This window comes from Punica granatum, chromosome 3 (genome assembly GCF_007655135.1).
Source record: "Punica granatum isolate Tunisia-2019 chromosome 3, ASM765513v2, whole genome shotgun sequence".
Classification (NCBI taxonomy): Eukaryota; Viridiplantae; Streptophyta; class Magnoliopsida; order Myrtales; family Lythraceae; genus Punica; species Punica granatum.
In genome coordinates this window covers 25,887,388-25,907,946 of record NC_045129.1, presented here as the reverse complement: position 1 = coordinate 25,907,946, position 20,559 = coordinate 25,887,388, and the positions used below count along the sequence as shown (strand labels likewise).

General features: G+C 40.5%; 1 protein-coding gene across 1 annotated transcript; it reads right to left on the bottom strand.

The window, feature by feature from the left end:
* Window positions 1-14,348: 14,348 nt before the first annotated feature.
* LOC116198749 (probable peroxygenase 4) lies at window positions 14,349-16,921 on the bottom strand. Its single transcript, XM_031528977.1, has 5 exons — window positions 16,681-16,921; window positions 16,410-16,495; window positions 15,312-15,406; window positions 14,856-14,981; window positions 14,349-14,737 (listed from the first exon to the last, which is right to left on the bottom strand). Exons 1-5 carry the CDS (start codon window positions 16,805-16,807, stop codon window positions 14,593-14,595), a joined length of 579 nt encoding a protein of 192 aa, XP_031384837.1. The 5' UTR covers window positions 16,808-16,921; the 3' UTR covers window positions 14,349-14,592.
* Between the last annotated feature and the right edge of the window lie 3,638 nt (window positions 16,922-20,559).

Genomic DNA, 20,559 nt, shown 5'->3' with positions numbered 1-20,559 from the left:
GACTTGGAGGAAGAAATATATATGGAGCAACTTGAAGGATTCCGAGTTAAAGGTAAGGAGCATTTGGTGTGTAGGCTGAGGAAGAGCTTGTATGGGCTTAAGCAAGCACCTCGGCAGTGGTACAAAAAGTTTGACTCTTTCATTTTGAGCGATGGCTACACACGGACAACTTCATATCATTGTGTGTTCGTGAAACAATTCTCGGATGGTGATTTTATTATTTTACTGTTATATGTGGATGATATGTTGCTTGTTGGTCATGATATGAGCAAGATTGCAGAGTTGAAGAAAGAGCTCAGCAAGTCCTTTGCCATGAAGGATTTGGGACCGGCAAAGCAGATCCTTGAGATGCATATTTCTCGTGACAGATCAAGTGGAAAAATTTGGCTTTCTCAAGAGAAGTACATCGAGAAGATTTTGGATCGGTTCAACATAGGTAATGCTAAACCAGTTTCATCACCACTTGCTTCTCATTTCAAACTTAGCTCGAAGCAATGTCCTACAAGTAAGAAGGAGAAAGAAGAGATGAAGAAAGTTCCTTACTCATCAACTGTAAGAAGTTTAATGTATGCTATTGTCTGTACAAGGCCAGATATCGCTCATTCTGTTGGTGTGGTTAGTCGTTTTCTCTCCAATCCGGGGAAAGAACATTGGAATGCGCTTAAGTGGATCCTGAGGTATCTCAAAGGAACATCCAAGGTGTGTTTATACTTTGGCTGATATGATCCAGCAAGAGGACCCTTCGCACGGGCATGAGGAAGAATCCTAGGATGACAGGGTCGGGCATGAAGGCGAGTTTTGGGATAAACATGTGCCAGCTAGAGCAAGTACAAGAGCACGAGCCAAGCGAATCCAACAAGCCATGCAAAGCTCATGTTTGCACTACGAAAATAAAATTGGTGTTAGGAATGAGGGGCGAAGACATGGTAGAAGCTGAGATTCAAAGAAAAAAAGAGAGTGAGCAAGTGAGAGAGGAAAATGGTAAGAATAGAGAGGAAGAATTTCAGGAGAGTGAAAAGAAAGAGAGTTCAGCTATAGATGAGAGGAAAGAGTTAGTTGAGAAAAAAAGGGAGAAAAAAGAAGAAAAAAAAGTTGAAAAAAAAGGAAAGAGAATAAAAAAGAAAGGAAAGAGCAATTGTTTGTGAAATCATAATTTTTTGGGTGGAAGAAGCTTCCTTAGATATCACTGCTAATCAAGTGAAGTAGAGAATTCCAAAAGTTTCCTGTTATTTTCTTCAATATCTGCCATTATCCCTGAATTACCTTCCTTTACATATTCTTATTTACTTTGATGGACCATTGGCATATAAAGTACAATTGGAAAATCTAATATTGTTTCCTTTCAATTGAATATTTTCCTATCATATTCCTTTCTTGTCTTTTAGAATCATTCATTCCTTCCATTTCGATACTTTTCATAAATATCTTGTTTCGTCATTCCCACAAATCTTCCTTGCATATCTCAGTTATTTCGTTAACTTCATCTATCACATTATTTCCTTTCTCATTTAGGTTTGGATCCTAAATTTGATTCAATTTTTGAAATCAATGATTATAAGTGCTTTGGGCTAATAAACTGATTTTACTCTTGCGATTGAATTGCTTAGTTTCTTAGGAACTTCGAGGAGAAAATTCAGAGAGAAAAAAAGGCAAGAGTGGTGAGTATATCAGAGGGTAAAAGCCTAAAATTGAGTGAAACACGAGTGTTGAGTGACATTAATTTGAGTGCAAACACGTGAGCGAGTGGTTGTGAGGTCCATATCTATTTTCTAAAGTTCCACTTGCAGATTTCATCATGCCACAAGAAAGCAGTGGAAATGATCAGAATAACAGAGGAACTGATTACAACATGATGATCCGAGATATGCAGCAACAATTTGAGCGCATGAATGTGATGGTTGATTTGATTTACGATCGGTTGGAAAGGCGAGACAAGCGGATTGAACAGTTGCTAGATGGCTATGACAAAGCTTCCGGTTCATCTTCTTGTAAATTGAAGTTGGGTTCTTTGACGAAGAAAGAAGAGAAAATAGCTTTGAAGCCAATCAAAGAGAAACCCACAACCAAGTTTCAACCCAATGGCAATGAGAAGGGTCATATTGCTTCTCAATTCCTGGACAATGATGGTCGGAACGCAACACTATTGCCGCTTCCTCCTAACCAAATGGATGAAGAGCAACTTCAAATCAAGCATTCCATTAGCGAGAAAAGTGAGGAATTCAAGAATGTCTTTCTCGAGCAAATGCCCCTAGAACAGTCACCAATCAAGTCGGTTGTCATAGATTCGAGGACGAATCCTTTTGAAGAGAAGGGGAATGATATGATCCAGCTAGAGGACCCTTCGCACGGGGCATGAGGAAGAATCCCAGGATGACAGGGTCGGGCATGAAGGCGAGCTTTGGGATAAACATGTGCCAGCTAGAGCAAGTACAAGAGCACGAGCCAAGCGAATCCAACAAGCCATGCGAAGGCTGTTATTGCATGTCCATGGAGGAGTAGTCGAGCTCTTGGGCGGGCTGCATGTGGAACAAGAAGCCACGACCGTTCATATCCTAGAAATCTATTTAGAAGATGATCCAAGTTCAAAGGGCTGAATTCAGTTGCTTTTCAATAACTTAGGTCTATTTCATTTTGAGCTCATTACACTTAGGATTTATTTTAGTCAAGCCCATTAGCCCATTTAGGCTATCAGCTAGTATCTATCTATAAATAGGCACGTGGCCTCCTTATAAAAGACATATCAGTTTTCATTCAACTTTGTGAGAGAGGTTTTCTCTGAGCTGTTCTTCAGCAACTTCGCCGATATTGCAAGTGTGATGACTTGTGATTCCCGACATTTATAATATTGGTTTCTAGCTCCTTATAGCTAGCGGATCAATATTCCGTTTATAATATTGGTTTTTGGCTCTTTATAGTCAGCGGGTCAATATTCCCTATCCTTGAAACCTTCATTGGACGATCCCGAGTTTGATCTCATTCTATTGTTGTTGGGTCTCGCGGCAGGTTCGTCGAGGTTCGCATCATTGGCACTGGTAAGCCGGAGTTAGTGGGCTACACGGATGCGAATATGGCATGAGATATCGATTCCCGGAAATCCACTTCGGGATACTTGATGACTTTTGCAGGGGGAGCTATCTCATGGCAATCAAGACTTTAAAAGTGCATTGCTTTGTCTACAACGGAAGCCGAATACATTACGGTGACCGAAGGTTGCAAGGAGATGTTGTGGTTGCAAAAGTTTTTGCAGGAGTTGAGCTTGAAGCAAGAAATGTATGTCTACACTGTGATAGTCAAAGCGCCATTCATCTTTGCAAGAATCCCATTTTCCATTCGAGGTCGAAGCATATCTATATCAAGTTTCATTGAATTAGAGATGTGTTGGAGTCCATGCTGGTGAAACTAGACAAAGTGCACACTGATGAGAACAGAGTTGATATGATGACAAAACCTCTCGCTAGGGAGAAACTTCATGTTTGCCGAAGTATAGCCGGTATGCTCGAAACCTCCAAATAGTCGGGAGTAGGAGTTTGTTGGGTATCCCTCCAATTTGGAGGAAGTTGGGCTCAAATTGTTGTCAGCACCCCATTTTGGCCCACCGGCTCCAACGGAGGACTTCCGACCGAAGCTCTGGACACTATTCACGATTGGGAAACCGGAGACGAACAGGCGGGCACAGAGTCATGAACAATAGGAGAAGAGCTGGGTCCATTAGAAAAGTCGAAGAGAGCAGTCGGAGAAACTTACAGGCAAAAAACCCCGAAAACAGCGAAACTGGCATTGTGGCACTATTCATCACCGAATCACCGGAGCACCGAAAGGTGTCCGATATGGGACTCTAAAAATCCCTCTCAGTGCCAAAGTGACCAACGACACGTCCGGGCGCATTTCCGGGGCATACCGCATAAGCCGGGACACCCCGACCTCTCACGGATGCCTTTTCTGACGGGGCTCCTGGGGCCTGCTCTACTGACAAGTAAACGGCCCCCTAAAACGGGCCTACAGGCACCCAGGGACCACCGAGGTCATGGGACAAGCTTCAGACGACCATTCGGAACTCTACAGAGCTCCCCGAGGGACGTTTCAGTGGTAGCGAACGCCTCCCGATGAATCTTCGGGGCACGTTCACGGAAAACAGAGATCACAGCGATCCCGAACGCCTCAAGACATTTTGGGGGACACTGAGAAAGCTCCGGTCACAAGTCCCTAGGTCTTTCCGGGGCAACGGTCTTCGGTCGGAGACGACGAGCCAACGATCCCCCACGAGACAAAAGGGCCACCGAAACGAACATTAAGGTGCACAAAGAGCAATCGGAGACCGGGGACGCTCAACTCCACTCCGAATGTCCGAACAGGGCAAAACCGATTCTCGAGGCGCCGAGTCGCCCGAACGTCCGTTCACACGACGTATGGCGATATTGGGCTCATTCAAATCCTCTTCGTTCAAGCATTCCAAATCTATAAATTAATCGGACATCGGAGACCGGACGTGCGTTCAATCAAGTCTCAAGCTTTTTCCGGCTTTTCTCTTATTCGAATGGGACCCACAGCTTAGCCAAGCCAAGCCACCAAGCCGCGGCTCAACCCCAAGCCATGGCTCAATCTTCAAGCCGCGGCTAATTCCCCACCGGCGGCTCAATCCTTGCCCCAATGGCTCAATCCCAAGAGCTTCCCTCAACCACACATTCAAAATATCTCTTACACATCCTCACATCAACTCCCATCTTTCCATCACTTCCCATCAACTTCCCACTCACTTTCCCCACCTTAATCTTCCCTCCAAAAATTCGGAATCCCTAAGCACCCATTAATTGCACTTAGTTTTCACTAAACAAGCCATTAAGTCTTCCTTTATAAGCCCATTGCATCATTAATTTAATCACAACTCAACTTCCATCATCTCTCTAGCTTTCTCACTCTAAGAAACCCTCTCCAAGCCCTCTCAAACTTCAGCATTTTCCAGAATCGTCCAGCTCTCCCTCAGCCCGAAACCAAGGCAAATTTGCCGGAAAACTTAACCGTTTTCCGGCGACCGCCACTCAACCCGAACCAAACTTGACCAAACTTTATATCTCACACGTATTCGACCTCCCGAGTCCATTTCCGGTGTTAGTTTTGGCATTTGAAGCTCCCAGCATGCAGTTCCAGCCCAGTCCAGAATCGGGTCCCTAGGGAGTTTCCCGGTTTCTAGGCGAGTTCTTCCTTCCCGACTTGTCCGAGCCTCAAACAAACTTCATACCCCACATGTATTCGACCTCCCGAGTCCATTTCCGGCCTTAGATTTTCATTTGGAAGCTTCCAGCAGTCAGTTTTGCCCCTGTCCAGAATCGGGCTCCCTAGACGGTTTCACGGCTTTCCGGGCTTCTTCGATGCCACTCCTTCCCACGACCATGGCGAGTCATGCCATCACTTTCTAAGGGTTCCTCATGACCCTCACTCTCTCCCGTGATGAGGTGGTCATGTGCCGAGAGCCGCTCAACCGCGTAAGACCACCCTTTTCCCAATCTTTTCCTTTACCGGGTTTTCACAGTTTTTTATCAGTTTCTCTTTGCATTTCCGGTTGAAATCAGTCGTGCGCACGCCACAAGCTGGTCATGAACACCAAGAGCAGTCCCTTAGGAATCGGAGGAACTCGAGCCAGCTCGGTGCAACACCCGGAGCCCCCCTTGCAGCCGTTTCTACCCAAACAGCCCAGTCGGGTCTGTCCCTCTGATTTTCTTTTCTGACCGGAATTTTGCAGGAGCATACAGGTCAGCTCGAGTTGAATCTCGCTATGAGCCACCTATCACCGTGATCCTCAGTCAGTTAGGAGTCCAATGCCACCGATCTTGCACCAAAATACCACCGGGAGCCTCCGGGACAGCCATTCCTTTCCGACCTGCCCAGTCAGGTCAGTTCCGCCCAGTCGGTTCTGTTTTCTGCTAGCTAACCCGACTTTTTTTTTTATTTCCAGAAAATCTACATGTCCAATCCTCATGAAACCACCGCAGGCATGATCCTCAGTCGGTTAGGAGTCCAATGCCACCGATCTTGCACCAAAAGACCACCAAGAGCCTCCCATAGAGTCGTTTCTTCATCGGGGTGTAAGTCGGGTTTGTTCCTCTGGTCGTCTTTTCTGACCCGAACTTTGCAGGAACGTACAGGTCAGCTCGGGTTGAATCTTGCTACGAGCCACCTATCACCATGATCCTCAGTCAGTTAGGAATTCAATGCCACCGACCTTGCGTCAAAAGACCACCGGGAGCCTCCTGTGGAGCCGTTTCTTCATCGGGCGCCAGTCGGATCTGTTTTGACCCGGCTGGGTCTGTCCTTTTTTTACTGACCCGACTTTGTTTTTGATTTCCAGAAACTCTACGCGTGCTCTCCTCCCGAAACCACCGCAGAAACGATCCTTAGCCTCTTGGGAATCCAACGTAACTGGCCCCGCGCGAAAATGCTATCCCGATCAACCGGTACAGCCCCGACAAGCCAGACTGCCAGTCGGGTCTGCCAGTCGACCCGACTGCACCAGTTCGGGTCTGTTCGTTCCAACCGAGTCTCCCGACTCCCTTTACCACTTCTCCGACTCTTTCCCGCATCCCGGGGCTAGGTATAATCATTCCCGACTCAGAGAAGTTAGGACTTTTACGTTTTCTTTGCGTTTGTGGGGAGATAAGGAGGTCCATGACCGATTCGCACGCAAGTTTACGTTTTTATGTGTTTTTTTACATCGTATTATGCATGTATTCATCGTATATAGTGCTAGCATGTCGGGAAATAGTTTGAATCGGAGTCGAGGAGACTTCGTTGGCTCGAGCAAGCCGAATGAGCCTCTCGGCCTCACCCCAAGGGAGGTGGCCGAGAGCCCCTCTTGGCTTTCTCGGGCCATGGATGGCCTCTTTTCCCCGACTTAAGTCGTTTTCCCGAGTTGTTACATTTTTCGCTTCCCATGAGAAGGGGCCGTTTTATCGATTCCTCTAAATATCGTGTTTGTGCTTGTTTGTATGTTTAATCGCGTTCCTAAGATTATGGCGGCACCGGCTATGTAAAAAATGTACGTTGTCATCGTGTTTGATGTTTTATGCATGCAAGAAACGGTCAAAACCGACTCTTGGAATTGATTGTAATCACAATTTTCATTTAATCGTTGGTTTCATGTTAATTCGTATGCTAGATACGTTAATATCGAACAATCATTTCATTGATCCATAACAATTGAGGTTTGAGGTCTCAATCATTAAACCAATCCCACAAACGGGTCAAACGGGACGTATCATTCGGCTAATTAAAACACTTGGACTAAACAATTGGGCAAATTGATTATTAATTCATAAACGCATCGATGATTTACGGAACGGCGAGAATGCCCTTTTCCATTTAAAGCTCACAATTTCAAAACACCGAGACACGTAACACGAATAGAATAGACGTCTAACGAGTACTCGCGTGCTATGACTCGAGTCCGTGCCCGATTTGAGGAGGCTCGAGTCAAGACGCGCGAGTCCTTCTTGGACTTTTTCGTGTGACGCGATCTCCAATTTATACACGAACATTGCAATTTTATCATCCAAGGGCATAATCGTTATTCCGTGATTCACCGATACCCTAGGCGTTAAGGAGTTGGAAACACTTCGATCTATGAAAGAAAAGGGCAACCCGTTCGGGTGCGAGTTTCATTCGCACGGCCCATTCCGTTCACTTTCGGTGTTTCTATCTTCCTATCGTAGATTCGGTGGTGAACATTTTATTTCAGTTACAAAACACGAAAAACCGGATTAATCATGCATTTGGCTTAATCAAACATTAGATAATGGATAAGCGGAATGATAGATTCCAATCTAGAGTCAAAACACGAGTTTGGCTAATTCGGTGAAACCACAGTGTCACCTAACTGAATAAGAGTCTTAAAACAAACACACACATGTAATTGGCTTAGAACCCTATTCTAATCCACCATCTATGTTTGCCTAGGTTAGATACATTGCTTGCTAATCAACCCCGGTCAATAACTGATTAAATCACGTACATTCGGCCTAATACACAACTCGTCTGTATTCACCGATACTTATCAGTTGTTGTCTGTATTTCATCAGTTTTATCAGTTTTCTTCTTTTTTATTCTTGCTTTTGCTGATTTGTCGCGATTCGGGCCCAAGCCCATAGGTTACGTGTTACACGGAGTCCAATGCCCCAAACCACCGAACACGAGGTCCAACGCCTCCTAATTCATCGAGCGCGTGAAACCCGAGTGCGGAATGGGATCTAGCCTCGATTCACCGTTACACTCCGAACACGGCCTATGTGGAAGGCAATTTGGATTGGGCGTGTGAAACGGATCTAGATATCACCCGGGAGCTCGATCGACCCAACGGTTACGGTGGGAATCAACCGATTCTCCTGCAAACCGTTGGATCGATCAAACCCGACCCCCGGCTCCTTGAGCCCGCGTTGCCTTAATTCACTTATCGGTTATTCAAAATACACGGTGAGCCGGAGCGAAATAGTGGCCCAATGCAAACCGATCGGGATCCATTTACTTATTCGGTTATACTTTGTAATTGTTCGAGAGAACATTAGGAGAATTCTATTTGTATGTTCATTCATCTACTTGTAAGGATCCCCGATCGGTGAGCGAGAGGTCCGAGTGCCGGATCGGTTAAGTTGGTCTATCGCCACCAAAGGGTGAGTAAGCTTGGATACTCGTGGTTTCAGTTCACGCAGGGAATCGACCATCACGGTTCGATGAACTGTAACGCTAAGATAGTGAACCGACTCCTCGATCCACAAGCCTACTCATCTTTCGGACTCTTGGCCCAACTTGATCAATTCATCGAATTTACGGTGTCAAAACGAGCGAGTCGAGTGCAACTCTAAATCACGCGGTAAATAAACAAAATGGCAAGCCTAGCAAGCTAGAGTACCGAAAGGGCGTGCGGGATATAGGCCCGCACGTAATAGAACCCCCGAATTCGAAATTTCCGGTTCCGTACGACCATTGCCTTAGTATTTAGGTGTACCCCATACCCCTAGACCCGGGTAACTTGCCGGCCCTCGACTTTCGGGTCGTAAAATGGCAAGTGGCGACTCCTTCTCACGTGCGTCCATCGCGCATCCCCGAGAAGGTGGACACTCCCAAGCCGCGTTGCATAGGCTTCGCGCATGTATGCCCCGACGAGATTAAATTCGGGTGCGCACAATTGTGTTGGGCTTTTATCGGGCTTTAAGAGGCCTAAGGACCCACTTTTGTTAGGATTTATTTTGCAGCACAGTGGTTGATCTGCTGAGAAGAATAGAACAGAAAAGCAGCACAATACAGAGAGTAGCAGAGTAGAATTTCAGTCCGACCAGCTGGAGATCAAACCTCAATCGGAAGGGTAAACGAACTTCGATTGGGATGAAATTTTGACAGAGATTTCACGACGTGTGGAGCTAAGTTCCGAACGGTCAGAATTTCTATTCGAGCTATGTAGGTGCTGTTTCAGTTGACTTTGTAAACCACCCGGTGTGGGTGACAAATTTAGTATTTGGGTGATCCAAGAGAGTGTTTCTCTTGAGTTTGGTGATCCAAGGGTTTACCCTTGATGAAAGACATTGTATAACCTTCATTCATAGTGGATTGTTCATTCGGAGTTGGTCCCATGGTTTTTCCCCACATCGGGGTTTTTCATGTAAAATTCTTGGTGTTCTTTTCTTTACTGCTTGTTGGTTGATTTGATTAGTTCCTATCTCGATTACACTAATAGGGGAGGAAGATTAATCGTTGCGTTATTGTTTGGTTAAGCACATCCCTTCCCAACACATTTTATATACTCTATATATATATATATATAACTTTTATATATGTATATAAAAGACGGTTGCTTTTCTACCTCTTCACTCAGGGGATGTGTCCAATTTAAAGACAACTTTTTGTGTGCCTCTGATTTCGTACCAAAGAAAAACGCGAGACTCATTGTATTCATGAGAAGTATAATGAGGTTATATATAACAAAACTACTTAAAATCGAAATTGAAAAATTCGTGTGATAAAGGTACTAATTGTCTTCTGCCGGATTTCATTTTTGTGCGAAGAAATTGGTGTAGTACAGTAGCATATTAAATCACGCGCCCTAACAAAGCAGCTAGCTAAAATGAAAGACCATACTTTGGTGGATGTGGCAATTCGGTCTAGTTGACTATGTGTCACATCCATAACCAGATGTTGTCGATAATTGTCAAAATATCTTCCATATGAGTTATGGAAATGTAGAAAATTGATTTTGAAATATTTCAAAGTGTGGGGGTGTTTGGCCTCATATGATATTCCCATCACAGGGACCGAAATTGGGATTAAAAGCAATCATGGGTGTACTCAGAAATATGCCTGAGATTTTAAGGCTTATCGAATTTTTTGTTTTAGGGTCAAAATAATTGAAACAAGGAAAACGTGTTTCATTGAAAATAAGTTTTTCAATGATCAACCAATTCCAAGTATGAGTAAAAAACAAATGATCTGAAATGGTCAAAGTAATAATGATTTAACAGATTTGGAACATGATCCGAACATTTGATCACAAATGATCAAACTAAAATGCATCTATGTGAATATGTGGTTGCAGATGCAAGGAAAACTCTAAAGGTTAGAGAATGAGAGTAATGATCTCAAGTGATCAAACTAATAAGTATCTTCGTGATGATGAGGTCAAGAAAGCGGAATGGCAATGACATTTCTTATTAGAGTAAAGTTATGGCCACAAGTAGGTTCCTGTTTCTATATATTATAACAAGGATGTTAACCATGTCTCAAGTATACTACTAATTGTACTTTGAGGGTCTAGACATACTAACTTGAGACGTGAATTTGAAATAATTAACATGTATAAAAATTTAGCGATCTCATCGACGAAAGGTTAGTCGAGAAATTTTGTACGGGTACTGCTGTTAAAATAGAATAAAACCATTAATCGCGTCATTGATAATGGGAACCCTACTTTGTTCTAGCCAAAAGTTGGTTTTGAGGTTTAAGGGTAATAACAAGTTATTGAATGACAAATATGCACTAAGAACGTGGATTTAGTGCTTGATTTAGGAGGATGAGTTTTAATTTATTGGTACTCGATTTTAGTTATCGAGTAATCCACCTATATGGACATAAAGTGGTGCCGCTTTGGATAAGAGTTCTTTTAAGGTTTTCTCTCTCGTACATGTTCATGAAAATGGGATGAACACATGACCATAACGGTGCTAAAGCAAATAAGCTCTTACTCAAATTATTTGATGGTTGTGTGTGTGACTTTTTCGATATCAATTTTAAGAGTGATGGTTTAAGCGACTAGTCACCAATCACTTTGTTGGTACCTTGAGAGTTTACACTAAGAGAGTTTAAATCTAGCGATACCACTCTTTATGCATGTTTATTATCTTTTATTTTTCTGGAATTAGAATCTAGTGGGGGATTGTTGGGAAATTAGAATGCAAATTCAATGGGCTTATATTTTCGATAAATTACTTAGTGTAATTCTCGTATTAAGTGAACGTGATTGAAATTTCAGTTTAGAACTAATATACACTTATATATATATATATATATATATATCACATATAGGTCAATGGTTCTATGACAAAAACAAATTGGCAATAATGTTTTGGCAGCAAAGAGACATTGCAATGAGGCGGTTATTTGTGTGTCTTTTTCATGCAAATGACATTCTTTCAATAATCGAAAGGAAACAAAAATTAATAATACAATTAAATTAAAGTTCTTTCGAGGGACAAGTGTGAGAGACATGTCTTTTTTCCCCGATAGTGCCCATTGAATATAAATAAATAGAGGCTTTCGTGCCAAAAGTTATTTTTAATGAATTCGACACAAATTTAGAAAATTGAGTGAGAGTAAGGTGTTCTACTAGTTTGCTAATCACAGAACACATTAAGACTTCGTTATATCCTCGAAGAGACTCTCAAGAAATCTAATAGCAACTTCGTGTGGAGGTGAATGACTCTTTTCGGAAAACGTTAACCCGCTTTTCGAAGCAATTATTAAACATTGAAGATTGTGTTTGTCATCTTCTTCAACTCCAAATTCGGGATCAACATTGTCATCTTCAACCGTCTCCGAAGTTCGCCTTCTCCAAATTCGAATTTGGTTCCGTCATTGTCTTGGAACCATTCGCCCTAAGGTATAAATCCCCTACACTTTTCATATTTCCCATATATATCCTACCGCCTCTAGGCCCATTGCCTCTTTGATAAGCGAAAATATTAAAATAGTTTCCAACGACAATTTTCAAAAACCAATAATGAGATAGATGATGGACATTGTTTAATATTTATTCCCCTTATTTAGAATTTTTATACCCGTTAGATAATCTCCGAGATAAAGACAAAAATGATCCTATAAGTTTGACTTTCAGTCAGTTTTGGTCCTATAAGTTTCAAAAGTATCAAATCAGTCTTATACGTTTGATCCGTTAGACGTTTTTGGTCCATTCCGTAACCAGTCAAACAGAATTGTTGACGTGGACTTCATGGCGTAAAGAGTATCCACATGACAATGTATTATCGACTGAAAAATAAAAAATAACAAAACTTACAAAAGAAAAATAGAAACCCCAGCCTGTGGCTAGGGTGTCGCCTAGGGTGGGGGGGACCCCTTCTAGTGACCCTTCCCCCCAGCGAGGTTGCCCGAGATTGAGGAGTCTCCGGCAACCTCGCTAGGGGGAACAGTCATCGGAAGGGGGCCTCACACCCTCGGTATGGGCTCCCCTTCCCTACTTCTGTTTTCTGCAGAAGGAGGTAATGGGAGACCAAACTTTTTTTTTTCTTTGTGTGTGTGTGTGTGGGGGGGGGGGGGGGGCGACCTCATCTGGGGGGAAGGTTCACCGAAAGCCAGCCCCCCCTGGCGACACCCCAGCCACGGGTTGGGGTTTCCCTCTTTCTTTTGTTTATTTTTAATTTATTTTTTCAGCCAATAATCCATTGTCGTGTGGATAATCTGAACGCTGTGAGGTCCACATCAATAATTTTGTTTGACTGGTTACGAAATGAACTAAAAACGTCTAACGGATCAAATATATAGAGCTAATTCGGCACTTTTGAAACTTATAGGACCAAAATTGATTGACGACCAAACTTATAGGACCATTTTTATCTTTATCCTGATAGTCTCCATATAGTTCATATAATTCTTATCCACATTTACGGCGTGTTTGCAAGGGAGGGAAGATAAAGGGACAGGAAAAATGGCCCTTTCCCAAGTTCCCCCTACTCAAGCCGTTTGCCCCTTGCAAACACAACTCCCATGAATCATAGCCAACATGGGATCTTTTATAGCGATTAATTGTTACCGTGATAATGCGATATTTCATGTTAAAATGTATAATACTATGCATAGTATTTTGAAAATTTATCATTATATTGACTCCTATGATAGAAGTATTACGTATTTGAATAGAAGTATCACACATTTCAAATGAAGTATAGATAATGATGACAACTTATCCCAATATAACATTCTTATGTATAGACACTTTTAATTGCATCTAGGCTTATTTAGGTCTATCTGGACCCACATAGGGTCATCTTAAGCTCATCTAGGTTATTCGAGCCCATTAACTTAGGCATCCATAGGACATTCTAGGTTCCTTGGACATAGGTTAAACCCATTAGATAATTCTAGTCCCAGTGAGACCTTCTATGCCAATTCAGAATAGTTTAGAAGTTCCTAGACAGTGCTAAACCTCCCAAGGCAACTTTTGGCGCATTTAGAATAGTTTTGCCCAATTAGACATGTTTAGGTCAACTTAGTTACTTAACATTGGGCCGTTATAGGATACTGTCGGCCCATCCATTGGACATGCATAGAGCAATTCAATAGGCCTGGTTTAGCCATTTGAGGGGGTCCATTTAATTTTTTGGCCCATCTTGGCCTTTGATTTTGACTTTGATAGTACACTCATTCATGTTCACCATGCATTAATAAGAAATAGAATCAGCAAGATACAATTAAAATGCAAACCAAAAAACCCGTTTAGTATTTGTTCAAGGCGACTCGATCGACTTTTGAACTATCGAATGTAATAAAATCCTTGATCTCAAACTTTGTTTTGTAAATTTGCATCATTACATTGTTGATATTGCAACATAAAATTTTGTAAACCGTTAGTATCAACTACAAATAAAATGATTTCCAAAATATATACCTAAATTTCTAGATTTTTTATTATATACATTTATTTTCTTTAATTTAACCTATATATAATGTGGTTTTATTATTATACTGGATCCACAACAGACAGGTAATCGCGGACATATATATATCTTCTTTGGGTCTTATGAGACACATGTGACAATGATACTGAAAATTGTTGTACGTGAATTTGGCAAATTCAAATGAGGTGCTTAAAATATAATTTCATCCCACACTGCCACTCAAAAGAATCATACCTTTCAAACACATACTAATCATAATTACATTGATTAATGCAAGGAACCACCTAAACAACCTAATGAATGCAATTCAATCATAGTAATAAACCAATCAACTGTGAAGTAAATTCAAATTAAGCAAAACAACTTATGTTGAGTTTGATTATCAGTAGCTATAGGTCCCGTCGATCTCGACAAATGTGGCAGCTAATTACTGTCGAGCCGCTGCATGCTCCCGTTCCATCCGCTCGAATAAGCTTCCGTCATAAACGGCCCTGATTGTCTCCTTTTGAAGCAAACCATTCTTGTCTTTGCAGAGAACATACAGGATCTTCCATTCTGAGTAGCTAGCTAGCCTGAATTGATTTAAAAAGTAGTTAAATTCATATAACTAAACATCAAAACAATACTTAATAATTAATGAAACTATGATTATGGTAATTATAAAATAGAGGATCAACTAATACTAATTACCATCCTGCATAGTCCTTGGGAACTCTATTGGCCCGCAGCATTTTCTTCAGCTCATCCGAAGTAAGAGCATTAGGATAAGTAAGCGCATGCTTGGTGAAAATTTCTTCGAATTTCTCGGGGACAAACCTGATCGAATAGTTAATACACTATTATCTATCGACGAGCCTGCTAAAACAAATACTTGGCAGATAATATAGCTCATAACGTAAATGTGCTATTTCAAGTATTAGCTGGGACCAGGCATATTATAATGGAAGGCAAAGTACCTATGAATAAATCTATATATATTTATACGACCCGGACGAAGAATTATTATTCAAGCTAAAATTGAGACATATGAACCAAAGATCACGGGGAGGGAATCTTCTAATTATTTTAATTTTAATGAATGTATAAGATTAATCGATGAATAATTAATTAATAGATTAATTAGGGTGCGTTCTAATCAATTATTACCTTCCTTGGGTGTCGTAAACGCCGGAGTCGCTTCCATGCTTGGCTTTGTGGATGTTGCCAACCTCAACTGGGAATAACAACGAAGGAAACTTTCCCTGCACGTATATATTAAGAGGTAACTGCTTTAATCGTCATATCATGTTGTGCAATGAGCACATAAATAATAAAGGAAACTATTTGAAGGACATCTTTTCTAATTGCATTCACATCTCCGACTGGGTTGCAAATTTTTTTTTTGTTTTTTGGGGTCTTTGTGGGTTTTCAAGTTCAGGTGGGAACAGAAAGTCGAGAAAGGGGTTGTCCAAAAGCAACGACTTTAAGAAAAGGAAGATTAAAGCGGAAGGGTTATCCGAGTTAATCGCTCACACACAGCGGCAATCTTGTAATTGTATAAAAAAAGGCATAATTTTCAGCTTTGGTTTCTCGAACATGCATATATGCCATGTGCCACCCCAATGATGATGACAAGTGCAAGTGCCCACGCCAAAAAGGAAAGGATGGGTAGATATTTTATGAACAACTGAAATAATATTGGTTTGTGAGCCATGCAAGACACTACATGTGTTGGGAGCAACAAATTCAAGCCAAAAGCAACAATAAATCGATCGAGAATACAAATTAAGCATACATTCGGGTGTTCACATCTCATCCAATCCATCCCAAAATCAAACCCATGTTTCTATCATATTTTAAATCAACAATAAACCAATAATTTCACAAGCATGTTTCATCGAAATTATATTCCATGGAATGAGCAAAGCCAACGACCTTAATTATTACACTAATAGAAAACTTTATCCTAAACTCAAGCCTAAATATATTAGGCGGATTGATCTTGTGGAATGATCCATATCATCTCATTTTCTCTTGTAGGCTATGAATTGATAGTCGAAATACCCATAAATGTTTCTTGGAACATGGCACCAAGATTCAAGCAATTGATAGTGCTGCGTTTAGATTATACCGCCTTATTCACTCAATCGTGCGTACCAACAAAGCAGTATGGGAAAAGCAAGACAGGCAATTCAAAAAGAAAAAAAAATAAATAAATAAAAAGAGGAAAGAAAAAGGCAAATATATATATATATATATGCTTACCGGACGAGTTTTCTGGCTGAGACCGACATTGATGAAAACGGCGGCGAAGGTGGACAGAGGGATCCCACACCCAATTGCCCTAAAACCTGAGATAATAATTCATGTATCGAATTTAATTCATTCCCTTATTTAGGGAGAGGGAAAAAAAGGGGAAAAGAAACAGAAACAGAAAAGGAAAAGGGCACTTAACCAAAGTCTGATGAGCATATCAAATCAAAACTCCAGAAGAATGTTCTACATATATGAAATAAGATTTCAACGTATGGGTTACCTTTGAAGGTCTCCCATGGGTAAACGATGCCATCGTGGTTCCGATCGAAGAAGGACACGTGCTTCTGGAGAACACTTTGTTCTTGAGTTTCGGCTTGCGAGGGAGACTTATGAGAGACGTCGGCCATGTCTAGTGAAGGAAAAAGCAATGGAATTTGGGAAGTCTAAGAGAAAGTGATGGGGTGCGTTATCAACTTAAGCTTTGGTTTGAAGGTGGGTATCGAGTTCTTGGGAACGGGCAGGGGCCGAGCCTATTTATAATTGTAGGGGCAAGACGGAAATTTGTAATTTAATCATAAAATTGGAAAGGAAACTTCCCCTATTCATATCTCTACTAGCTAGTAATAATTCATTAACTCTGTCGTATAGAATGCTTTTGTTGGAAATATTACCCTCTTTTTGTTGCCATGGAAATAATATATTACCCCTTCAAGTAATCCCAATAAAGAAATTGGTTATCCAGCCCAACTCCTGAAAATCTAACCCAAAAAAGGAAAGGTCTTAATTGAGATTAGGACGTAATTGAGATTTCCGTTTCTGTAGGTGGCGTTGTAACTAAGATTTAGTTGACATGTGCCGATCCTGTTTGTAAGTAACCATATATTTTCCTCCCGTATATGTAAATCGGTTTGCTCTTTAACTAAACTGATACGCCGTAGGTATAACAACTCGGTAGCATTTGATAGGATCTATGTACCGAGATTGATTCCTATCTATATCATTCTAAATTTAATCTAAATAGAGATGAATAGTCTAGTAGAACATTCAATTCTGTCAGTATTACGTCTTTGCTAATACTCGAAAATCAGGTAGCGTGGAGCAATAATCGAATTTGATAATGATATAAGAAGAAAATAGTTATTTATTTATTTCTCTCTGTTTTTTTTTTACTATCAACTATATCTATAAAACATATATATATGTATAGCATGGAAGAAGATGCCCGGCTCGTGGTCAATTATTGAGAGTGGGTGTTTAAAAGTACGTGGCACGTGCTGAACCACACGCTGCCCCATGAGGACGAGTGTTGAGATATGTTGTCGCACACGGAAAAATTGAGAAATAAACCACAATTTTATATGAGATTTAGGTCCAGTAATCTATCATCTTAAACTTTTAAATTGTAAATGGGCTCAAATCTATGTAGGTCTAAATGAGAATTTTACGGTATAAATACTCTCCAAGTTCACGATATACTTATTTCGTAAATAGTTACTAAAAGTTCTCGATATCCATATGGTGGAGTAAAATTTCCAATCTCAACGCTCGCTATAAGACAACTTAATAAATTTTAATAACGATCCTTAGATCTACTTATATCCATCTAAATATGTACGTATACGTAAGTGAAAGCTGCCCACCATATAACATAAGCTGAAACAGGGAAAGGCTTTTTGGTTTTTTTTTTCTTTTTTGTTTTTCCCTGGAAGAAACAGGGGAAGGCATGGCATGGTGGATGGGAGAGGAGATAAACCGGCACATCCATAATTACTTCATGATTATTTTTTTTAATATATATGTAGATTATACCCGCTTAGTTAGCCTCCATGTATCTCATGCACCATTAAGTGTCACTCAAGCAAATTTTGTTAATACAGACGGTAAATATTCTGTGGTTCTAGACATACTACTAAATCAATACAGTTCGTATTTTTCATACGATCTGAAAAAAAAATGTGGTAAAATTGATAAAATGAGCAAAATTCCTGGTTTTTTATGGTAAAATTTTATAAATGAAAAGATGAAGATTTTAATATTTTACTAAAGCCATTACCACAGAGTACTTATTGCAGCAGACACGTGATGATTTGGGTCAGCTTCAAAGGCCCCCCTAACACGTTTAACTTTCGAATTTTGTGTGTGTATATATATATGGCGACTACACATTAATTAATCTTTATGTACGTGGAGACAATATAGGAATGTGGAAATAAACGTCAATAATTTCAAAATTATTATTTGGTTCTTGTGACGGTCTTCTGGAATAGCCATCCACAATCCACAATTAATTCCATATTTCTAAAGGAGAACATAATGCGTGTATCTATTAATATATTTATATGGCATGATAAAATAATTATGAGGACCGGATAGGAGGATTTGTCCACTGTTCGTATATTCTAAGGTTTTCCAGTGTTAATAATTGCAATAAAAAATATTAGCAGAGCTTCAAGCTCAACATCATGTTAAAAAATTGAATGAACTGAAATAGCAAGATCTCACGAGCTGATAATGTCGAATCAATTGAGTAATTGGAAGCGTACTTAGATTAATTGCAGAGGCTACAGGTGAGCAAAAGAGGGTTAGTGTGGTCTTCCAAGTCTATACATTATGGCGTGGGTTGTATCTCTATTTAAATAATGGGACCTCGGAAGAGCGTCTATTAACGTATAACTTGGGACTTTAACTTTTCAATTACATCTAAGTGCCTGAGCTTATTGTAATTTCTAATTCTGCACATCATCAAATAAAAAATTAACTTATGGTATCTGGACATTAAACCTCATACTTTACTGAGATTTCATAAAAGCCTATCACTTTAAACATTAGTAGATCACTTGTCAACATCGAAGATAACCATAATAGATAACTAATTAATATATACTTTGGACCACATTATTCAATAAAATCCAACACATTATATATATATATATAGAGAGAGAGGGGTTGAGTCAATAATTATTCATTCATAAAAAAAAGTCAATAATTATTCGAAAAATATGTAAAACTTTCGTATCATATATTATCCCAACATATGTTCAATATTAAATGTGTCAGAATGATCTAACATTTATATATATGTATCAGAGAATCATTGCTATGAATATCTAATCGTGACGCTCTTAGACGATACTTTTTATGATAGAACCTGAGTCTGATTGGTCTGATTGGTCTGATTGGTCTCATACAGCCTGCCAGGTGGCTAATTAATAATCCCATAGTTCATTCGTAAACTTACAACAAATGTATACATATAGAGAGAAAAACAAAACAAAAACAAAAGTTGCTTTTTTTCCGTGGAAAAGCAAATTATATATATTATATCTTCTCCCCGGAAAATTAGATATTCCAAAAAAAAAAAGAATTATTATATCTTTTCTACCGAAAATTATATATTCTATCTTTTTATGTATAAAAAGTTGAAGAGGTAAATGTCAGGTCAATGCCCCATGTGCGAGTCAGGGCCCCGCATACGTGCGGCCGATTGTACGGCTTGAGAGTGTCCACATTTCCGTGGGGACACATGACGAATATGAGTGAGAAAAAGTCGTCACTACCTGTTTACGAGCCGAGGGTCGAGGGTCGGTGAGTTGTCCGGGTTTAGGGGATAAGGGTTACACCTAGCTTGCGAAGGCATATGGTCTTGCGGAACCTGAGGTCCTGAATCCGAGAGTTCTATTACGTGCGAGCCTCTATCCCGCACGCCTTGTCAGTACTCTAATTTGTCTAGGGTTTACCGTTTTTATTCATTTATCGCATGAATTGGGTTACACTCATTTTGTCTGTTTGACACGGTAAATTCGAAAAGCCGATAGATTCGGGCTAAAGCTCAAGAGACGAGTAGGCCTACACCTCGAGGATTCGGTCCGCTATCCTCGCTACGGTTCGCCTAACCATGATGATTGGTTCCCCGTGTGGACCAAAACTCTGAAGCATCGGCTCACTCGTCTCGAGGGAAATAGGCCGATTCAGTTGATTCTGTCTCTCTCAAACCTTATGCTCGCCGACCAGGATTCTTACAATGAATGAATGTACAAAATAAATCCTTACACTATTCTCTCAAATAATAATAAAAATTACAAATTACAATGACTGAATCCCAGTCAATTCGCATTCAGTCATTATTCCTCTCTCTGGCTCATCGTGGGGTTTGAATAAC

What these genes read in the sequence shown, in the direction of transcription:
- LOC116198749 (XM_031528977.1), bottom strand. Translation starts at nt 16,807, where the DNA reads ATGGCCGACGTCTCTCATAAGTCTCCCTCGCAAGCCGAAACTCAAGAA. An exon ending in CCCATGGGAGACCTTCAAAG is followed by an intron (nt 16,496 to 16,680) that starts GTAACCCATACG and finishes TTATTATCTCAG; the next exon opens with GTTTTAGGGCAATTGGGTGT. An exon ending in GTTTACGACACCCAAGGAAG is followed by an intron (nt 14,982 to 15,311) that starts GTAATAATTGAT and finishes CTATTCGATCAG; the next exon opens with GTTTGTCCCCGAGAAATTCG.